At 39.2% G+C, this 22,481-nt stretch overlaps 1 protein-coding gene across 1 annotated transcript; it reads left to right on the forward strand.

Annotated features, from left to right (window-relative positions):
* Nucleotides 1-3,761: 3,761 nt before the first annotated feature.
* Nucleotides 3,762-13,715, forward strand: GZMK (granzyme K; the record flags this gene model as incomplete). Its single annotated transcript, XM_084234157.1, has 5 exons — nt 3,762-3,825; nt 4,081-4,228; nt 10,140-10,290; nt 11,042-11,311; nt 13,554-13,715. 5 exons carry the CDS (start codon nt 3,762-3,764, stop codon nt 13,713-13,715), a joined length of 795 nt encoding a protein of 264 aa, XP_084090283.1.
* Nucleotides 13,716-22,481: the final 8,766 nt, after the last annotated feature.

The raw sequence follows: 22,481 nt of genomic DNA on the forward strand, positions 1-22,481 counted from the left end.
ATCATATTAAACTTATTCTTGAGGTTATTAGCTTCTTGGGAACTGTGTCTGTAAATTTTGAACCAGCAAGGAGTGCTTTCAACTGCAGAAAATCCAAGCTCATCAATTGAAGGATCTCATGGGAGGGATGGCTATAATACTAGGTAGGATTTATATTCTCTTGGAACCTTTGCCCATAATGTTACCATACAGCAACTCAATAGCCCTCTTCACCCCAATATTCAAAGCTGCCATAGTTTCACCATAGCTGTTAGCAGATTCAATGACCAAATTAGCTAAACCATAACTGGACAGAAATGGAGGCCCAGAGGGCGGAGGCCATAAACAAAGTACCCAGGGGAATTCTGGCAAGTCCTGATCTTGAGGGCCTGGTGTTAGGGAGGGTTGAACAGCCGCAGTTGTCTTGAAATGCTTGGTGTGGGGAAAATTTTTCAAAGGAGGCTAAAAGAGAATAGATGGGAAGAGTTTTGAATCAGATGGGATTTGCAATTGTGTCACAGAGCTGTGCTTCTCACACTACCTGTGGGGAAGACAAGGTGTGTTTTAAGGTTGTGTTTGTTGATTTCTTTGGTTTTAGTGTCAGTCCATTGTGAACTGATATTTTTATACAACAAACACAAATGAATAAAAAAATTAGATTTAAAAACACATACAAAATCATGCCCTGTTTTGTGATTATATTGAGCAGACATTAAATTACACTTCAAAATGAAGTCATATAGAGCCATGTTCAGTGGTGTATACAGCTGCATTCAAAACATCTCTGTCTCTGTTTCTGTCTTCAGACAGGTAATAAACAGGTCGCAGACTGTCACAGGCCTGTGGGCCATGCTTTGAGGAGGTAGCTTGTGAAACAGGTGTCTGGGCTGTTCAAGAAAGGTAAGCCAATGGGGAGACCCATACGTGGTCTTTGAAGCTTTTAGACAACTGTTATATAAAGGTCTCCTGAAATATAGGAGGGTCTAGGAAGACAGGAAGGATGGAGAAAACAAAAGCTCTGCGCTCCAAAACAGCATCTCCAAGGGCGGCTCATGAGAACAGCTGAACACAATACAGCAAAGGAGAAACACAAAGCCAGCCCCACGCCATGTGCCGCCCCATACTTGCTCAGCCCAGCATAGCTGCTGCACAGCCATCCAAAGCAAACACGACTCCCCCCATGGCAGACTCAACAGAACAAAATCCAACACCCAGAAACAAATTAGATTGCAAGCTCATCATGTTACACAGCCCACTGTTCTCAAATCCAGGACCCTGAATATAGTAACAGATGATACTATTAGCCAGCGCAGGGGTCCAATGCCAAAACCAAATAACTCATCGCTATAAAGCAACATGATTCTCAGAATTTTCCAGATCAACTACAAAAAAGACTTATGAGACTGTCTTCCCCATTAAACTAAACCTCACCCATGTCTAATTGCTGTGGAGATGGCTAAATCCTCCTCCCTTAGGCGCAGCCAGCTTGCCTCTTCGATAGTCTAAGCCCTGGGGACTTCTCAAAGCCAGGCAGCATGTGGTCAGGTTGAAAATAACGTGGAGCCTGGGGCAGCACATAAGGGTTTAAGGTCTGAGTCTGCCACCTGCTAGCTTGGTAATCTCCAGCAAGTCTACATCCACAAAACCAGACTCCAACAGCCACCTCCCTGGAAATACAATTGAAAATGCTTAGCAACTTGTAAAAAGCTATGTGGATGTTAGTCCTGACTACACAGAAAATAGCAGCTGAGACATGTTTTTAATGATGCCCCCTACCCCGCGCCTCCCCAAAGAGCTTTGTCTTTTACACAGCTCATTTCTTCCTCAGTTCAAATCACTTCCACATGTTCCACATTATCTTCCTGATGGTCCCAGTATCACTGGGATATAATAGGGATTCATCAGGTCACCTTATAGCTCACAAAAGTGCCACAAAAGATCTAAGGCACATCAGCAGTGACAACGATGACTTAAAAATCACAGGATGTTTGGCTAGAACTAACACGTCAGTTTTAGTTTGTGGTTTTCTTGATCCGGCTCCACCTTGTCTCACCTACAGGTCTCTGCAACAGGATATCACTGCTCTGCCTTGGGTTTGGTTAATTATCATTATTTCATATGCAAGAAACTCTGCTACTGCCACACCACTGTAAAGCAAAAGTGCACTATTTCTCCAAATATGTGTTTTGGCCAAGCACTTACTAATATACAAGTGATTTCAGGTCATGCAAATAGTTTGTTTCAGGTTGTATCTGGGTGACCTTAGGCAAATTACCTAGCAACTCTAAGCCTATTTCTTCAGTTATATCATTAATAAAACAGTCATACTAAACTCCTTATAGACATAAGGCATGAAAATATATCAATGAGCATGTAGAGAATTTTGGGGAAAATTCCAGGTACTTTACGTACATTATTAAATTATAATGGTTACTATAGAATATGTAATTATAATATTATTTATTATTATTCATATTGTCTTATCCTAGAAAATAACAACTTGGTAAATGTGTCTTGCAATTTGTCAAGGAAAAATAGCTCTGGATTCATTACAAAAAAGAAGATTGGGGGCCTCCCTGGTGGCTCAAGGGGTTAAGATGCAGCCTGCAAAGCTGTCCTCAGCCTCTGCAGCTCGAGTTCAATACTGGGCCAGCCAGGGAGCAATCCATGTGGTGCAGTAGACACCTCCTGTCTCACCCGCTGCTCCCCTCAGCAGTGTACTTCCATCGATCTGCCTGTTCTGTTCCCAGCTCTGCCTCTAGTGAATCCTCTCAGCCCCCACACCTCTGGCCTATACGCTAGCTCTTATATGCATAAATAAATAAATCTTAAAAAAAATGATTGGGTACATATATTTTAGGGGAAAAAAGAAAATATGTGAATTCAATATAAATTTTGATCAGTGTTTTTAAAAAGTTATGGGAATTCTGGTGCCTGAACAGAATTCTATAGAATCTTAAGTCTTATACATTGTATTGTGAAGAAGAAGGTAGTATAGATAGTCTGGCAATGCATTATCTTCTGTTCCTGGGGAAAAATGATGAAATCCAGTCCTTGATTTTTAAAAGATATTACTATTAAGGTCCTGAATAAATACATGGTCATTTTCAATTAAAAATGAGTAAAAGAGAGACTCAGAATTAAAAATATGTTGCCAGTGTTCTCCTTTAACAACATTATGAAATCTCCCAAAAATGTAACTAAAATTTGACCAAATTTGGTCACATTTAGAGAAGATGACTTGCCTAGGAATCAGTTTGCTACAAATCATATTGGTTTCTCTGGAGGCCATTCAGATTTTAGCTAAGCTATATCATAATGCCACCAAGATCCATACAAGGACCCATGTCCCTCTACATTAAAAAATCTATGTGTAAATGGACAATTAAAAATGAGATATGATAGCACCATTTTCTGCCAGGAAAAATAGTGAGTATAGTTTTAGAGCAATGAACATCTTTGAATTCTGTCTGCAGCTTCAGAAGTTCTTATAGCTTGGATAATTTTTATCCTTTCATCATTAATTAGATGCATGCTCTCAGATATTACAGATGGTTACCTAAAGAAACAAGTTCTTTCTTGCATATATATCTCTCCCCAAAATAGGTGCTAAAAGCATAGATCTGAACCTCCCTACACTGATATCACCTGTAAGCTTGGGTGTGAAACAGCCCTAGAGCACTTGTGGTAAGAAATTTAAAACTTGAAAGGCCAAACCTTACTCTTCAGAATCTTCTCTGTCAGAGTATTTCCTCTGATCTCCTTAAGTCTAAACCATTAAAATGACTAGATTTTCTTCTTTTTCTTTATTTTTCCTAATAATTGCTGCATATATAACTTCAGAGTGTAAGTATGTCCTATGCCTACCACATATAAGCATTAAATGAATTTCTAGTGGCTGTATTGATACATTATAAATGAAAGTGACTTCCCAACTATTTCTGTCATTCTAAATTGTAATGTACAGTTGTTCCTTAGTAAAATTATAATAACTAGAGAGTGACTGTTTTTTAATCTTTAAAAATAATATTGTGACTGTCAAAAAATAACTACATGAAATAATTTGGGTTTTCATTTAAATGTTGTGGTTTTCTTTTGTAGGTTTCAACATGGAAATTATTGGAGGGAGAGAAGTATCACCCCATTCCAGGCCATTCATGGCTTCCATCCAGTATGAGGACATCCACATTTGTGGAGGTGTGCTGATCCACCCACAGTGGGTGCTGACAGCAGCCCATTGCCACCTCAGGTGAGTCCCTGCACTTTTCAAATCCTGTTTTTCCTTCCCATCGCCTGGAAGAGAAGTTTGCCTCTCCCAGGAGAGAATTTGGTCTACATTAGCTTCTATGATCTCTGACCAACTGGTGTTTATTTACCTTCCACACATTCATGTTTTCTGAGTTTTGTTTTCAGGAAGAATTGGGCTACATTTCCCAGGTCAGCCATTGCACAAATTGAAGTCCGCCATCTAATGCCAGGGAGCACAGCAACAGTAAAAATTGAAGCAGCCTTGTTCCTGACTTGTTAAGTCATACTCCTGAGAAAATCAGACAATCTGAGCTGGTTCTTTGCACCTTAATTTCCCCCATTTTACAACTGGGTGATAGTAATAGTTATACCAGCTTCATGGGGTTTGAGAATTAAATATGTTGGCATGTTTGAATATAGTATGTACAAATAATAATAAGTTACAGAAAGTGATGATGCTGATGATGCTGATAATGATGAAGACATGGTGATGAGAAGCCTGCTTTTCTAATAGGTCTTTATACTCTTTCCATTAACTCCTCCCATCCCACCATCCTCCCAGAGGTCTAAGACCCACATTTTGGGAATCACAGCTGTAAAGGGAAACAACTTTCCCAAGTGAAGACAAAGTTATAGATGATTTACAAGTACAGAGAGATTTTTTTCCTGTGGGATACGTAGGATGAAGCTTTTCTGAAGACAGAATGTAACTCTCAAAATCTATTTCCACCTATGATTCTCTTGTTTCAGCTAAAAAAAAATACAAAACTCTTTTGGGGTTCTGCAACAATCAAAAGGAAAAGCAATAGAAAATGTATTTGATGTTTGTTGTTGGGTTTGGGGGAGAATTTTGGAGGGACAGGGGTTTTGTTTGTTTTTACATTTCTTCTTTAGGTTTCTTACCTAAATAAGCTAAGAAGAGATGGGCCTTCTCCTGTCCTTCCAAGGTTTATAGCTCTTCCCTTAAGATCCCATTTTGACCAACTGAATTGACTTCTCCATATTTTGGGGGTTTTGTTTGATTGGGCCCGTATTTTTTTTCCCCTAAAGATTTATTTTTATTTATGCATACAGGACAGGACAGGCAGATCTACTGAAATACACTGCTAAGGGGAGCAGTCAGTGGATGAGACAGAAGAGATCTGCTGCACCATATGTGGGTTAGCTCCCTGGCTGAGGATCAAACTCAGGCTGTAGCGGTGCTAGTACTGAGACTTAACCCCTTTGCCACAGGATTGCCCCATCTTAATGAGCTTGTCTGAAGACAAATTGGAAATTTTGAAGCCTGCAAATTGAGAACTTCTGTTTTTTTCTCTAAACAAGGCTGCTTCATTTAATTGGGTCACAGAAAACACCCAAGCGTCCCCTTTATTGTTGTTCTTTCCCCGTCTGTGGGAAGCCATTTTAGTTTTAGTTTACCATTTTAGTTTACCAAAATTCTCTCTACCTCCACCCTTGGGAACCAGCTAGGCCGAGAGTGAACAACAACATTCAATTCAAAATATGCATATCTGGGCCTCCCTGGTGGCGCAGTGGTTGAACGCTGAGTTGCGAAGCTGCCCGCAGCCTCTGCAGTGCCGGTTCGATCCCCGGCTGCTCCCCGGCCACCAGAGGAGGGTCCCACATGGTGTGCAGACCTCTCCTGCCGCCCGCTGCTCCCCTCAGCAGTGTACTTCGGTCCTTCTGCCTGCTCTGCTCCCCGCTCTGGCTCTGGTGAATTCTCTCACCCTCCCGCGCTTCTGACTGTACCCAGTGCTTGTATGTATAAATCAGTCAATCAATCAATCAATCAAATAAATCTTTAAAAAAAAACAAAATATGCATATCTTTAAATATGTGCATATTCAAATGGACTTGACACAGAGTTTGGCTTAGAAATGCTCATCAGATTCTACATGGAAAGAAGGAATTAATTGGAGACTTTTTGGGTTTGGGGTTTTGTTTTGCTAAGCCAAAAGCAGTGGGTAAATTCCATCACAAACCATAACTTGCTATCCAAAGCTAACTGGTATTACTAAATTGAATTTAAATTTTATCAAGTGAACTTGACTCAAGAGACATGGGTTCCTAAATTGCCCAGTTGGGGAAAAGAGATTATAGTAAGGCTGGAGAAAAGTCTAAGGGTTAAAATAAATTCCTATTGCTAACTATCATTTTAAATAGCTGGAGTTTATAAAGAACTGCAGAATATGTCGATCAAATTTCCACTACGGGACACTTGGGTGTAAAAAATGTAGGCAGACTGGTGCTTAGAAAAATATAAGCTTTATGAAATCCCAAATATTTATGAAATACTTCAGTGGTAGCTTCCCACAAATATCCTCCTAAATATCCTGTGGGAATAGCTTACTCACCCCCTCTCTCAGCAAAATGGTAAAGGAGGTGAAATCTGAGGTGCTCCCTGATCGCTGCCTTTCCACCCAGTTCCTCACTTAGTAATCTCAGCCCCTTTATTCCTTACCATGTAAATTATAAAAGGAAAACTGGTTCAAAAAATAATCTCTGGATGATCCTATTTTTAGCATTTTAGTTTACCAGAAGCAAAATTCTCTCCACCTCTGTCCACTGTCCTTCCCCAGTGCCTTCCCTTCCTGAGCACACCCCTCCTCTCGTCTGCCCAGCTGGTGATTATCTGGAAGCCCCCACCACCCCTCCCTTACAAATACCTCAAGGCTTCCAAAATAGAATGGTTAAAAATTTAGGCCCTGGATTCAAACCAACTGAATTTTGATCCCCCTGCATTTACAACCTGGGGTCTCTGCTTAATGTCTGTGGGACTTCTCCAGTTTGTTAATTTACCTGAGCCTCAATTTCTTCATTTACAAAATGGACATAGTCATTATACCTGCCTCACAGGGCTGTTGTAATGTTTAAGTGAGGGAGAATGTGTGAAATAATTAGCACAAAATCTGGCACACACATAATTTAGCATGTGTCACCTGATGCTGTTATATTGTTTTCTGTTCCTTCCCTGATAACGACTGAGAAACAAATCTGATAACTGGTCATGCTGAGGAGCAGGACAGGACTTACAGAGGAGTCTTGGAATAGTGCCAGACTTGGAGTCACAAAAGCTGGGTCCTGGGGGCTTCTCTGGTGGCACAAGGGGTTAAGTCTCAGCACTATGGAGCTATCAGCAGTCACTGCTGCAAGAATTCAATACCCTACAAGGGAGCCGACCCATACAGCGCAGCAGACGTCTCCTGTCTCGCCCACTGCTCCCCTCAACAGTGTATTTCAGTGTGTCTGCCTGTTTCTCTCCCCACTCTGTCTCTAGTGAATCCTCTCATCTCCCACACCACTGGCCTATCCCCCCACACATACAGCTCTTGTATGCATAAATAAAATAAATCTTTAAAAAAAAAAACTGGGTCCTGACTCCCCTATATGTGATGTGTATCACCTTTGAGAACAATCTCACTGTCAGGGTAGGTAGCCCATAGGCTTGCCAACACTGAGAGGGTTGTTCTCAGGCTCAGTGGAGACAATGCCTTTGTCTGCCTTCAGCATCAAGAGCATGCTGTAGCTCTGCTGCATGTAGTTCTGCTCCAGGTAAGTTCAGGGCAGAACTCAGATTGCTGCATTTTAAATAAATACTTCCAGATGATTCTGAAGTGGGTGACCCAAAGACCACCTGTGGAGAAACACTGTGCTGGACAAATAAAGGACTCTGGTATTCTTCTTCTTCTCTGTGTGGATTCAGACTGGGATTACCTAAGGAAGTGGGATCCTAGGAGTCAGGTAATTCCAGGTTTCCTGTGGGCAGAAAAATTGACCTTTGTAGGACAAATTACAGTCAAAGGATATCCAGAAATGGAAAGATTAGAAAGTATTCATGGTCTGCTGGGGTGTATGGTATACTAAAATGGACCAGTGGAGATGAAAATGAACAAATACTTCAAAGGTATTAGCTAATGAAGGAAATTGGCAAAAGATGAGCAAAGACCAGAAATTTTCTCAGAACCCTGTCCCTAGTCAGAATTTGTCTTATACACCCCTCCTTGTGTTAGTTACTATGTACCTCTCAGCCTTCCTTGTATCAGTTATTTATACATGTATCTGTCTTTTCTCTTAGGCATTAGTCCCAAGGATTTTATATCATCCTTCTCCTCCAAAGTTTTGGGTTTAGTGAGTATGTTGACCTTGAGTTTGAATCAATCCTAGGAAATCTGATCCACATTATATGAGAAATTTCATCCATATCCTGATTTTGCAATAGGTAAACTTTTCAACAAATTGAGCTGGAATTCCCAAAAATAAATGAGGGAAAATAAACTCTTTTGGTCAAAGCAAAATGTGGTCATTCCCAGGGGTTACAGGCCTGCCAAATGCAAGCTCACCCCACCATAGTCATGTGTTTGCTCCCCAAAACTGAAACAACTTTTCTTCTTTTTTCTGTATGTTCTGTGCTCTTTTGCGTTTTATTAACCTTTATTAATCTATTTAAATGATATGTAGACTTATGTTGTAATCTCTCTTTTTTTTAATTTTTTTTTTAGAGAACGCATTTATTTGTTTATTTATTTGTTTGTTTTTTAAGATTTATTTATTTATTTATACGAGCACTGGGTACAGTCAGAACTGCGGGAGGGTGAGCAAATTCACTTGAGCCAGAGCAAAGAGCAGAACAGACAGACTGACGAAATACACTGCTGAGGGGAGCAGCGGGCGGCAGGAGAGGTCTGGGCGCCATGTGGGACCCTCACCCGGTGGCCGGGGATCGAACTGGTGCTGCAGAGGCTGCGGGCAGCTTCACAACCCAGCGCTCAACCGATGCGCCACCAGGGAGGCCCCAATGTTGTAATCTTTCTTGATCTCTTTTTCAATTGACAATGAAATAGTTAGATGTAAACAAATAAATGGAATTCTTTTTATAACCTTCCTTGTTCCAAAAAAGAATTTGAAGTGGATTCTTAAAGACACACATTAAAATAAGATACTTTTTGAAGTATGAAAATAGCTCCAAGCTGTTGTCAAGCTCTCCAAAATATCATTTTTATTTTCATAACTAGATGCATATGTAATTTCCATTATTCAATATATAATAAGTCAGACAAATTATGGCACTGTTGACACTCTGTACCTGGAAGGTATATGACTAAGTATTTTTTTAAAACTATTGTCTCTTCATCTAATTCACCGGTTTGTATCCTCCAAATCTCCACAATGGAATTATCATTGGCTACTAACACTAATATATGTTCATTTCAAATTTTCAAATTAACAATTATTTTTCACCTTGAAGAAAGTGTTCCTTTCTTGTTCAAATCATCTTTCTAATTGAAGGGGCAAAGTACATGGGCATATTTGATAGCCACGTAATGGACTTTGCCTCTCCTGTTGACCTGAGCTGAGGTCTAGACATACCAGATTAGCAAGTGTAGAGTCTTTATCTTTTCATTCTTACAACACTTAACATTGGAAAAATGAAATAGTTATGGAGCTTTGTAGTGGTAATGGTTGAACAACAATGTAAATATCCTTAATGACACAGGATTGTACATTTGATAATGATGACAATCGTACATTTTATGTCATATATATGATCAACTAAGAAAACTTAATAATGGAGGGTAAAACTCAGAAGCCTAAAAAGTATCTTTTCCTCATTTTTACATAAATTAACACAAGGTTGTTGTAAACTTGATGTAATTAGGATTTCACCCCTTTTTTTCACCATAGTGTATAAATTCTTATATTCTTTTGCAAAGCTGGGAAATTAGAAGAGGGTGGATTTGAGAGCAGGCTATTTGGCCCTTGATATCATCCATTCATGCTGGGTCCACTGAGAACTAACCCTAAACAGGTTACCTGCCCCTGTATGCATGCATTTGGCCCTATCCGCCACTTTCTGTCCCTCACTGGAAGATTTGGAAATCATTCCATTGATTTTATTCTCTTTGCATTTTTAGGTTTGCCAGACACCAGTCTTCCAAAGTGGTTTTAGGAGCACACTCCCTCTCAAGGAATGAGGACTCCAAACAAACATTTGATATTAGAAAATTCATACCATTCCCAAAATTTGATACAGATCCTGAAGCAAACGATATAATGCTGGTTAAGGTACGTGATATTACCTCCCTTCAGTTTCTCCAACATTCTTATACAGCATAGTTCAGTTGTTAAGTCATCTACACAAAGTATTTAATTAGTCATTTCCCCAAGTTTGAGGTGATTGTGACATATTCTATAAGGACCCACCTTATGCCATCTGTTGCCTTGAAAGAAATAAGAATAGATCGTAAATGCATCAGGGCTATGTTTATATAAGCAAAACATCTCTGACACATATCTGGGAGGGGAACATCCTGACAGATCCAAGGATCTATGCTGAAAAATTTTTCCCCAAATACTTTCATCATTAGCAAGTGAAAAATACAACAGAGCCAACCAAGTGACTTCTGGAACTCAGAAGTGAGTTACAACTTAGTCTAGACCATACTCAGTGTAGTCCAAACTCACTTTAGACCATAATCAAGGGTCCTATCCAGCAGGAAAGAGCCCAGCCCTCAAAGTCATGACCTATGGATGTTGTTCCACAGAAAACCATCCAATGCAGGGCAAAGGCCAGTTAGCTTGAGACTGTGTGAAATTCCTGCTTTGTGTAAGCTCCCTCCTCAAGCATCACTGAGCTCTATGGGGAATGGAGAGCATGTTCAGAAAAGCAACAAATGCAGCTGCAGGCTACCACCAAAGTAGATTCAAGAAGAGGGGCAGCCCTCCTAGAAGAGAGGGACCACACATACATCACTTCAACTCATAGCAAAAAACTACTGGAGATAAAGGATAATTTACTCTCTTTTCCATCTGTCAGCTTCACATGGCCGCAACACTTAATGAACATGTCCAGCTGCTCCCCCTAAGATCCAAAAATGATATTAGAGCTGGAACAAAATGCCAGGTTACTGGCTGGGGAGCCACCGACCCAGAAGCGTTACTCCCCTCTGATACCCTGCAAGAAGCCACTGTTACCATCATCAATAGAAAACTTTGCAACAGCCGGAGTTATTACAACCACAAGCCTATTATAACTAAAGATATGTTATGTGCAGGAGATACCAGAGGCCAGAAGGATTCCTGCAAGGTAAGAACATTTCGCTCAAACAGGCTTCTCAAAGTGCTGTATGCAGCCCAGGCTCCTCTGGCTGGTTAGCACAGGGGAGAAGGGTGGAGAACACAAAATCACCGTCCCTGCCCAGGGTTCTATTCTTTTTCATCAATCAGTATGAATAAAGACTTCCCTAATGCCAGAGGCCAGCTCCAGCAAAATGTTGTGTCAGGGTCCCCACAAGGACAAGATGGCGTGGGCGAAGTGAAGGGATGAAGGGAGCGGGGAGATGAGGTAGATGAGGTAGTGAGGAGACACTGACACTTGATCAGGGTGCTGACATCTCCTGCTGAGGGTCTCAGTGGGTCTTTATTTATACATCAGAAATTGTTATTTTATCATTACATCATGCAATCATGTGATTTTACTTATATTGTTTTAGGATTTATTAATGCTCATTAACAGTGCACAATCCTTTTTTTAATTCTCCTAGTCTATGATTAACTTGGTAACTTGGTTACATTATTTCCCTAGGTGATGAATGTTATTCAGAAAATAGAAACAGGTGCTACACACAACGTGATTTATGCAGTCAAGCTAGGCAACTAAAACAAGGCTAAGCAGGCATTGTAAAATCGAGGGCGGCTTCCTATTTTCTACATAGAACCAAAGGGTCCCGGTGCCGTGGGAACAGTATGTGGTGTGTTTTTCTCAGACCATTTCGCCTCCCGGGGTGCCTCAGGGCCTTCTCTAGTGGGGACTTTTACCGGGTTCAGTTCCATCAGTTCTATCAAGCATGGTTTGTTAGAGAACTCAATGTTACTCATGGTAACTGAATTACAAATTGGAGGACGTGGAGAAATATTGGAAACTGTTTCATTATCAATCATGTTGGAAGGTATTTTTCTCAAACTACTGAGGTGTGCATTACTGAAACTGGCATTAATGCCAACACTCATTGTGTTATTCTAAAGCTTATAGAAAATTTCCATGGCTTCAATAACTGCCACAAACAAATGAAAGGAAGTAGCAGGAGCCAGCTGTGGAGTATTCTGACTTTTCTGAAACTTTCCTCATGCCCAGACTTTGTCAGGCAGCATGAATAGCATGGCCCAAGCCACCCTAATACATAATAAGCACTTATTAAATGTTTTTAATCAGCTACTAGACTACATCTGATCAGTTGTTAGATTTCCTCCGGGAATGTCACCATCCTTAGAAAATCTACCAATTCAGGGAATAGGTACTGGTGATTAATGGTGAAGTTCTCCAAAACAAGAACCCTTTTTACATTAATCAGTAGAGAGGTCTGATAAGACTCAAATGCACATAGCTCAAATATGCAGTATGTGTGTCTTAAATAATGTTGACTGACTAAATGAATAACTTATTTTTCAAAATCTAGTCTTTCCTAAGGTAGTACCAAAAACAACAACAAAAAAAGAAGTGTTCATGTTTATAGCTGACAAATAGGCAGCACAGAAGGATTACTAAACTTTTAAAAATTAGAATGCAATCTTCTCATCATACTATATGAAGCATCATGGTAGAGGGGAGAAGGATGATCCTAGGCGGTTTGCACCTCCCCTATTGTCACGGCTGATCAGAGCAAAGCCGTCTAGTTTGCCAGTTTGTGAGCAGCAGGAGAGGCAAAGGCTGCTCTTCAGATTTGAAATTCTATCTCCTCTTACTTCCCCAGACAGAACTTTAGTTACATGTTTTGCTGTCAGAGTGCTCAAAAACCAGTTCCCTAAGGGAGTGTCCACTAAGGGTAGTGCAAATGCATAGCGCTGTGTTCAATCATGAAGGCTGCAAAAACAGGAGAAAATAGAGAAACTTGAGTCCCTTTCATCAGGACACTTGCTACAAGATGTTTCTCTTTTCTACCAGTCTCAGTGGCAACTTGATTTCAGGTCCATTGACACCAAGATGAAATTTGAGATTTAAAAAAATGTCTTTAATTTCAGTTATTTGCATTTTCAGACATGAGTATTACATCTGAAAGGGACACTTTATACCCATTCCTTAATAAATAAAATTCAATAGTCACTGATTATCAAAGGATATATTTATATAGATGGAGTCCCTACATGGAGACAGGGACACAATGAGAGACAGATGAACAGAAACCTGCACTGGGCAAGGGAATGTGCCAGACACTCTTCTGGACACAAAGTAAACCAGGACCCCCAAAATACTCCTCTGAGTAAGGAACAGTTGGTGGTGGGAAAAGTTCAGCATCTTCTCACCAAGTATCTGTCCGTTTTCTTCTTTCCAGGGTGACTCAGGTGGCCCCTTGGTCTGCAAAGGTGCCTTCTCCGCCATAGTCTCTGGAGGTCATAGATGTGGGGACCCCCGGAAACCTGGAGTCTACACCCTAATAAACAAGAAATACCAAGTTTGGATCAAAAGCAAGCTTGCCCCATCTCATGCACACTGAGAATACAAATTATTTTCTTGGATCTACCAGTTGCTTTTTTTTGCTTGTGTTTTGTTTCGTTTTTTCATCACGTAATCCAACAGACTTTATCTTCCTCTGTAATTGGATGTGGTCGGAGAAGAGCACAGCTGGGCTCCATCTCTGCCCCTTGATGTGAGAAATCAAGTTCTTTTTCACATGTATTGCCAATATATTTCTATTATGCTGATTTCATTCTGAATAAAATTTAGAAAACTATCATTTATGGAAATAAATACAGCAAATAAGTTCCCCTTCTATTCTACTCACACTCTCCAAAGGGACAAAGAGGTGACTAAACAAGACAATAATGGCACCACATTCAGCAAATTTATGTTGTGATATCTGCTGGACCCACCTGGGCTAAGTTTTCAAAATGAGTAATAGTCCGTTCAACACCCCATTTGAAAGTGAGACAAGTTAAGAATCACCAAAGTTTATAGAAGCATTTGGGAGAATATTTATTATTTATTTATTCAACAGGATTTTAAAGCAATGTACAAAAACCCCTTCAGTAAAACAAATATGAAGTCAAAAATAATTTTATGAATAAATTGAGACAGAGGAAGAAATGAGTAAAAAGAGACAATGAAGACATGAGTGTTTTTAATACTCTAAGTGCCATAATTTTCCTCCTACGCACTTGGCACTTGTGTTTTACATAGTCAATGCAAAACAATCAACACAAGTATAGAGTAGGGCCATTGGAGCTAGAATTGTAACTAGAGAAAGAGAAATTTCTGTCATTATTCTTTTAAGAGGCACCGTGCCTGCCCCTACCAGGATCCCCTGAGAGGAGTATTTGCCCCGCAGATGACAACTTCACACATCAGCATCTGAGCAGCCTTCACCTGCCCTCCCCCAAAGCCACACTATCACCTCACCCCTATGGCCCCTCTTCCTCACCTCCCTTCTAGAAACTGCTCTATTTTTTTCAGTCTAAGTGTCATTTTTGTTGTGTTTTGCCAATTTGTTTCCTTGGTTATTTATATTCCACAAATGAGAGAAAACATCAGTAATTGTCTTTTACTTTCTAACTTATTTCACTTAGGATAATCACCACAAGGTCCCTCCATATTGTCCCAGAAGTTGCTATTTTGCCTTTTTTAATAGCCAAGTTGAATTCCATTGAGTATACAAACCACAATTTCTTTGCCCATTGACTATATTTTCTTTAACTTTTAAGTGTAGTACCTTAGGAAGGAGATTGTAGAGACTCTGGACTCACCACTTATGTATTGCATCTAAATTTCAAATCCATGGAACATACTAATGTCTCTTTCATCAAACAAAAGGACCATTGAAATTTCCCTGAGTTAGTGAAGACTCCTAGAAAGTTGTCCCTAAAACCTGAGAGTTGTGTTTTCATTTTATACTCTGTGCAGTTCACATCCAGTTGTCAAACCAGATCACATTGCCAGCAACAAAGCTTCTGTTAACAGCTATAACTGATCTGGAAGCTCTGAAATTGGAAGATAAACAGTTTATTTGGACAAGCAGCTGATGGTGGAGCCCACACATGAAAAGCACCCTCATCCTTCCAGGGAAGTAGCATTTTATAAAACATCCCAATGCCTTCCCAACATAACCTAAGAGAATAAAGTGTTTTAGTTTGTGGTGTTCTGGCTTTGAGAGATTATTTTATTCCATTCGTGGTCTCAAAAAGAAGTTGAAAGTCAAAAATGGGGTTAATAGCCAAATTCAAAAACTGCCAAAGATCTTAGGGAGAAATGGTTTGCTATTGTCATCCTGAAATACCCCACTTTCTCCCTTCATGACTGTGGACAGAGCACATTTGCCTTCAACATAGACAAAGAAAAAAGTATGTTTTATTTCATGCCCACCCAGTTTTAAATAAAGTGACAGTATTAAAAATAATTAGGTCCAAATATAATGCATGAATTAAATCAACATTAATTTAGGTGAGCAACTAAACCAGTCTAGAATTAGGTCGCAGAATTAGTCCTGCCTTCTGACTTTCATTGTTTTTGTACAAATAAGTCCCACCTTGAGGTGAGAGGAGGAACAGTGCTTTACAGCTTGAGGTGTCTCCTCAAAGGAAACCTATTCTTGGTCAACAAGAATGTTCTTCCTCTTTGACTAAGCTCTCAGTTTTGAACAAGACACACATGTGATGAGAGAAAAAGTGCTCAGTCTGGCAAACACCAATAAACCCAGATCTCTGGAGAGGCTTATATGTCACAAGATTACTGAGACATACCTGAGAATCTACTCATATTTGTCTTAGGATTTGAATCCTGAGTGCATGCTGGTGAACACTTGGGTTCCTTGTGTCTTGAATGACTCAGGGCTGCTTTTCAACACATGAGCTTCCTGTTTACAAATATTAACTTCTTCAGGTTTTTTGCTGAGTCATATCAATCAACTCTAATTTGAAGAATGATAGTCCTCATCACCTTTTATGCGCTACCTAGAAAGGATCATGTTTATTTTCTGATTTTTAACCATAATTGTCTACCTAGCAGCCTACTAGCAGCAGCATATAAATCTCACTGAAGCTTCTCCTGGGAACTTAGACATCAACAGAATAAAATGTCTCCTGGGAGTTAAAATTTAAACTACATCCATTTTGTGTTATAGCAAGGGTACTAAAATCACTCTGAAGAGATGGTGAGGTTCCCAAGCCTGCAAGACTGACTGTAAATTGCTTGAAGGTTAACAACTCTTAAGACCAGTGACCCAGCCAGAAGGGGAGGAAGACAGTCATGGGAAAAGGAGGCCACAGGTCAGTGAAGCAACAAGGATTGATGGGCGAGGGGAAGCGGTGAGTCCCCTGGCCTGCCTCTGGTCCTGGCGGTCTCGTTCGAATTTTAGCCAGTTCCACTAAACAGTCAGCTGGCTTCTGATACTGTGTTCACCACATAAACACCTGTGAGCATTTTACTTCCTGTGAGAGCTGTTATTGCAAGTTAACAAACATTTTGCTTTTCTCCATCTCTGATTTTGTTTACCTCTAGGTTATGGTAATTTGAATTTCTCTTTGAAAGTTAAAATCACTCTTGGTGTGCTGGATAAAAGAAATCAAGTTTCAATGCCTACACTACTGAAAGTCAAACTCTGAATTTTGGCAAATTCACCAAATTGATGAAGATTAGTTACCCCATGAGCTTTCCGCTGGAGAGCCCTCCTGGCATCCCTGCTCTGGCCACACCATGGCATGTGCTCGTTTGTGAAGTGACTCTACTTATGTATTCCATTTGGTACTGCAAGGGCAGAAAATTTTTCGCTTTTTCCCTTTTGATTCTTTGGCTGGTCTAATAATTAAGTTAACATAAGACAGATTAATAGGAGAAAAATATATATATTTAGTTCCCTATGTACAGATGCATAAAAGATATGGACACAATTAAGGCTTATATGCCATTCTTCCCTAAATAATGTGATAAAGGGCCTGGGGCTTCAAAAGGGAGGAGGGAAATTCACAAGACAATAAGAGGAGCAGATTTTTGGTAAATATGCATGTGCCAGTAAGTCAGATAAAAACATTATCACTGGCAATAACTTTTTTTTTTCCTGGTATAGGCCTTATCTAAATTCTTCTAACAAGTTAAAGGAGAGATAAAACTTTTTCCTGAGTCTGCCTGCCCTGATTGTCTTCATCTCAAAACAATCCATATGCCAAAGTGGTATACTTTGCAGTGCATATTTTTCCTTTCAGTCTATGATTATCCATAACTCCAAGAATTATTATGAATTTTTAGCTATAGTCTTATCAGTATCACTCAGTAGCAGAGATTGTTGGTTTGCTACTCAACAGTCATTTCCTCTAATCCCTGGTAACTATACTCAAGTTTTATTTGGGCCCACAAATGTAAAAGACAGTATTTTTCAATCTCTCCCTGCCAGAAGTGGTCAAGAAAATTTAAGTGACAATCATCGACTAGCAGCTTCCAGGAAATTCCTTTAAAGGGAGTGGATTCAATAGGAAGGAGAGCCATTTTTCCTTTTCTCCTTCCTGTTGTCTGGATTGTAGATGTGAAGGCCTGAACCCCAGCAATAATTCTGGAATCATTTAGTGTCATAATCCAGGACTGAAACTTTCAAGAATATCAGCTCCTAAAATCACTCCCTACTAGTAGGTTAGCAAAACTCGACTAGAAGGCAAGCATTAGTGACAAGGAAGCAGAAAGAAGTGGCTCTATGCCAATCTTGTACTCTTTTCCTGAGGATTTCTTTTACGTGGAAGAGAACAAACATATATATGTTTAATATGCTATTGTTTGGAACCTCTGTTTTATACATCTTTACCAAATTTCAATAAAATTTGAAAACCTAAAATTTATGTCCCTGATGTATGCTTCAAACAATACCAAGCAGGTATCTTATGCCCATATGCTAAGATCCTCCAAATCTCAATTGATTTTAGCTTTCTAGCTCACCTATTTTTAAAAAAGGATTGATTCAGAAATGTAACTATTAAGTGTTATAATCAATAAATTATTTTCCCCTCACTGTTCCATCCTGTGGCTTAACATGGAGAAAATACCCTGACTTACTTGAGAAGATATTTTTATCTTAATCACATACCCCTGTGTGACAGATATTCTTGTTCCTATTATAAAAATTATACATGCACTCAGTAGCCTGTAACAATATTTTTTTTCCTTTTGTGTATATTTTGTAAGTAGATCTTGTAGAACTGTTTTTTGTAAAGTTCCATGAAAGTAATATTTTCTGGCATTTGAGGTTATTATTTGTTTTATTATTTCACAATCACTTGAAATAACATAGTTGTTTTCCAAGCAAACTACAAAAGCAACTCCACTGGAAGATAGTTGGCTATAAGAATATTCTGAATATTAGTGGTATTGTAGAAAAGCAAAGCAGGCTCAATGTGGTCAGAGAGGCTTCTGAATCCTCACTATTGAATATCCAGAGAGATTCCCTTATTTATTCACTCAACAAACACTATTTGCCAGGTATTGTGGTAGTCATTAGAAATACCAAGAGGAAAAAAACGCGATATCTATTCTTCAGGAACTCAGTTTAGTGAGCATACATGGATACACAAATAAACAAACATGCCATGCTCCAATCATTGTTATAGAGGTGATATGTACAGAATAGTGATATGTACTATTCTATATACAAAACATAGAATATATACAAAATAATTACATTATGGTCCAAAAATCATTATGGAAATATGAACATGTAAATAGAAAGCTATTTAAGTTTGAGTCATCTAGAATTCCTGCAGGACAAATACTTTGCTCTTGCATTTTGGACCTATGGAGATGAATCTGATTCAGTTGCAGTTTGTCAACAATTCCCCAAGGTAGAGGAAGGGAAAGATCTAGATCATCAGATTTGTACTACCCACTTTTGGCTAACTGTAAAAGAATAAGAGCTAAAAATTGCTGAAACAAAACCATGTAAATAACAGTGAATACATTCATTCACTGTTAAGGATTCAGCTCTCTTTATGACCTAAGCCCACCATAAAGACATACAAGACCAAGCAGTATGGGTAGCAGATTTTTCTCAGGAGTAAATGTTCCATTTCTTTCAGCAGGAGATGATTCAGCATGTTCCATGAATCAGGAGTGATTATTCATCTGCCCTTTTATAAGCTTAGTGTCCAGGAACCTGAAGAAGTTATGAACTCCCAACTTGACATGAGAACTCTAAGATAGAGCCATGCCAAATTTTGCCTTGCCAGCATCCTTTGTTCTCTTAATCAAAAAGAGGAGGGAAAAGCAACTCAATAAAACATTAAAACAGGAACTAGAAGTAGGCTAATAATGTTGGTTTCTGTGGGCAAATACTCTACTGTGCCAGCCTAGTGACCGGCACACCTCATAGTGTGAGCTAACCAAGCTCATACTATTAAGTTGAGCAGACTATAGGTTTGCATTTCTTTAGCTTGGCTGTGTCTACACAAGGCCTCCATTCCCTTTCCCAGTGTTTTTACCTTTACATATATGTGGTTAAATGTATTATACTTCAAATTAACTGCCAGAGTCTAAATTAGGAAAAATAGATTTCAAAAAATATTTTAGATAAAAATAGTATTATCTAAATATTTTAGATAAAAATAGTATTTTTGGTAAGAATAGTACTGAGTGGGAAAGTTTTCTCATTCCCTTATGGGCTCTTGGTCTAGTCTGATAATTAAACTGACATACACAGATTAACTTAGAAAAGCAAATTTAATTTTCCACAAATGGGAACCCTACCAAAAAATATGGGACTCAAAGACAATTAGGTAGTCGAGGTTTATATGCCATTCTGAGCTAAGGAGGAAAGGGTAGGAGATCAGGGCTTTAAAGGAGAAAAAGACAATTCACAGGAAGATGAGATGAGCAAATGTGTGATAAACAGATGACAAATTTGATTGTCATTTGATTGTAAGATATCACATTTGATTGTAACACAGTCTTTAGTATCATAATCCAGGACTGAAACTTTCAGGAACATCAGCTCCTAAAATCACTCTCCTCTAGTAGGTTAGCAAGAAGCCCTATTTGAAATTACTAAAATACCTAGTGGGCTCATAGGTAAGTCCTATTGGTCATGCCCAGTGACTGCTACTTGCACTCAGTATCCTGTCTTAGGTTATAGCCAATATTTATTCAATAGTCAGCATTGTCTAAGAGTTGTACCTGCACTAACTCCAAGTCTTCACAATGACACCTTGATGTAGGTGTTATAATCTTATAGCACTTTATAATGAGGTTCAGAGATGGATAACTCATTAAAGATCACATAGTAAGTGGTAGAGTGGATTCTAACTCATATCCTCCAAAGTCCACTTGTCCTATAAACTCCTTCCTAGATCTGAGAAGCACAAATTCATGCTTTGATATGCAGTGTTCTTCACTATCAAGTATAAGTCACAACTCTCCTAAGGAGTTACCTTCAGCTCATTTTGCTGATTATTTTAAAGTCATACCACTACTCCCTACCCATCCCACAAACACCTCACTAGCTCCTTTCCCCTTACAAGGAAGGACTGAAAATTCTACCTTGCAATGTAATGTTGCTGTAGATAATTAATGGTATAAATTATAGGAAGACTAAGAATACAAGCAAATAAACAAAACGAGTTCCCAGTCATCCCAGATACAGTGTGGAGGAAAGAGCACTGAACTCTGAAAATTAGTGAAATATGTACTCTAATTTCAACTCTTCCTTGAGTTGTGCAAACTTGAACAAGTCATTTCATCTCCCCAGGCTACCATTTCTTCATCTGCCACAAATGTATTTGTATTTAAGGTTCCTAATAATCCTAAAAACCCATGACCCTCTATTCAAAATGTTTCTCAATTATTATGCTGCTGGACAAGAGCAATATTTTATGTTCCTTGTTTTTGAAAAAGTGACAACATTACTGTTGGAGTTCCATCTTTTTCAGATGCCACAGTGATTCCAAGCCACAGCCACAGCTGTTGGGTATCAGTATCAGAGACCAAATGGAAGAAGCAGAACCCTAAAAAGCAAGTCAGCAACCACACAAGGCTCTTCACTTTGGTCTCAGTTTCACAGGTTTGGCAGCCCCCAACTTTTCAGTAGGGGATCATACAGAAAAAGCATCTCAGCAAAGTCATTTTTCTTTTAATAACAATATTTGCTGGTATCTAAGGAAACAGTAGCCAGATGACAGGTCCTAAATATGGTCAGGCCAAGCCTAAATGAACTCAGAAGTAAATTTATATCAAGTAGATGTTTCTTTATAATTAACCTTTTATTATGAAATTTTTAAAACAAAATCATAACTAGAGCAGATGCTATAGTGAGTGTCCATGAACCCATCACTCAATTTCAGTAGTTCTCAATGAATAGCTAATCTTGCTTCAGCTCTGTGCCATCCAGTACCCTCCACCAACTCTGGATTATTTTAAAGCAAATCCCCATCTATATGATGACACCCATAAATAGTTCAATATGTATCTCTAAGAGACAAGGACTCTTTTTAAAATCATGGCCATAATATCCTTTATTGGCATATTTTGAAATTATTATTTATTCTTCAATTCCAAGCAATATCCAATCAATGCTCAAATTTCCCTGATCTAATTTTTTAAATAAAAAGTTATTCACGGGCCTCCCAGGTGGCGCAGTGGTTGAGCACTGGGTTGCGAAGCTGCCCGCAGCCTCTGCGGCGCCGGTTCGATCCCCGGCTGCTCCCCGGCCACCAGAGGAGGGTCCCACATGGCGCGCAGACCTCTCCTGCCGCCCGCTGCTCCCCTCAGCAGTGTACTTCGGTCCTTCTGCCTGCTCTGCTCCCCACTCTGGCTCTGGTGAATTCTCTCACCCTCCCGCGCTTCTGACTGTACCCAGTGCATGTATAAACAAAACAAACAAACAAATAAATAAATAAATAAAAACAACAACAAAAAAAAGTCATTCAACTGAGTATTCAAATACAGTCCATATGTTGAAATTAATGTCTCTTAAATCTCTAAGTATAAAGCTTTTCCTGCCATCATGTTTTCCCCTTGTAATGTAGTTGTTAAACAGTCTCCTAGTGTCCATAGTGTCTCCATAGTGTCCTTTAGTGTACTCCATAGTGTCCTTTAACATGTTCCTTTCTCCATCATCTTTTGGCAATGAGATCTAGAAACTTAATGAGATTGAGGTTCAATTTGGCAATGGTGCATTGTTTATATTTCTATTAAGAACACATAATAGCTGTCTGTCTGTTAAGAACACATAATACCTGTCTGGCTCTCTTGGTATAACGTTAACAACTATTGATCATTGTCTAGATCCATTAACTCTTTA

Source organism: Talpa europaea (genome assembly GCF_964194135.1).
Source record: "Talpa europaea genome assembly, chromosome: 5".
NCBI lineage: Eukaryota > Metazoa > Chordata > Mammalia > Eulipotyphla > Talpidae > Talpa > Talpa europaea.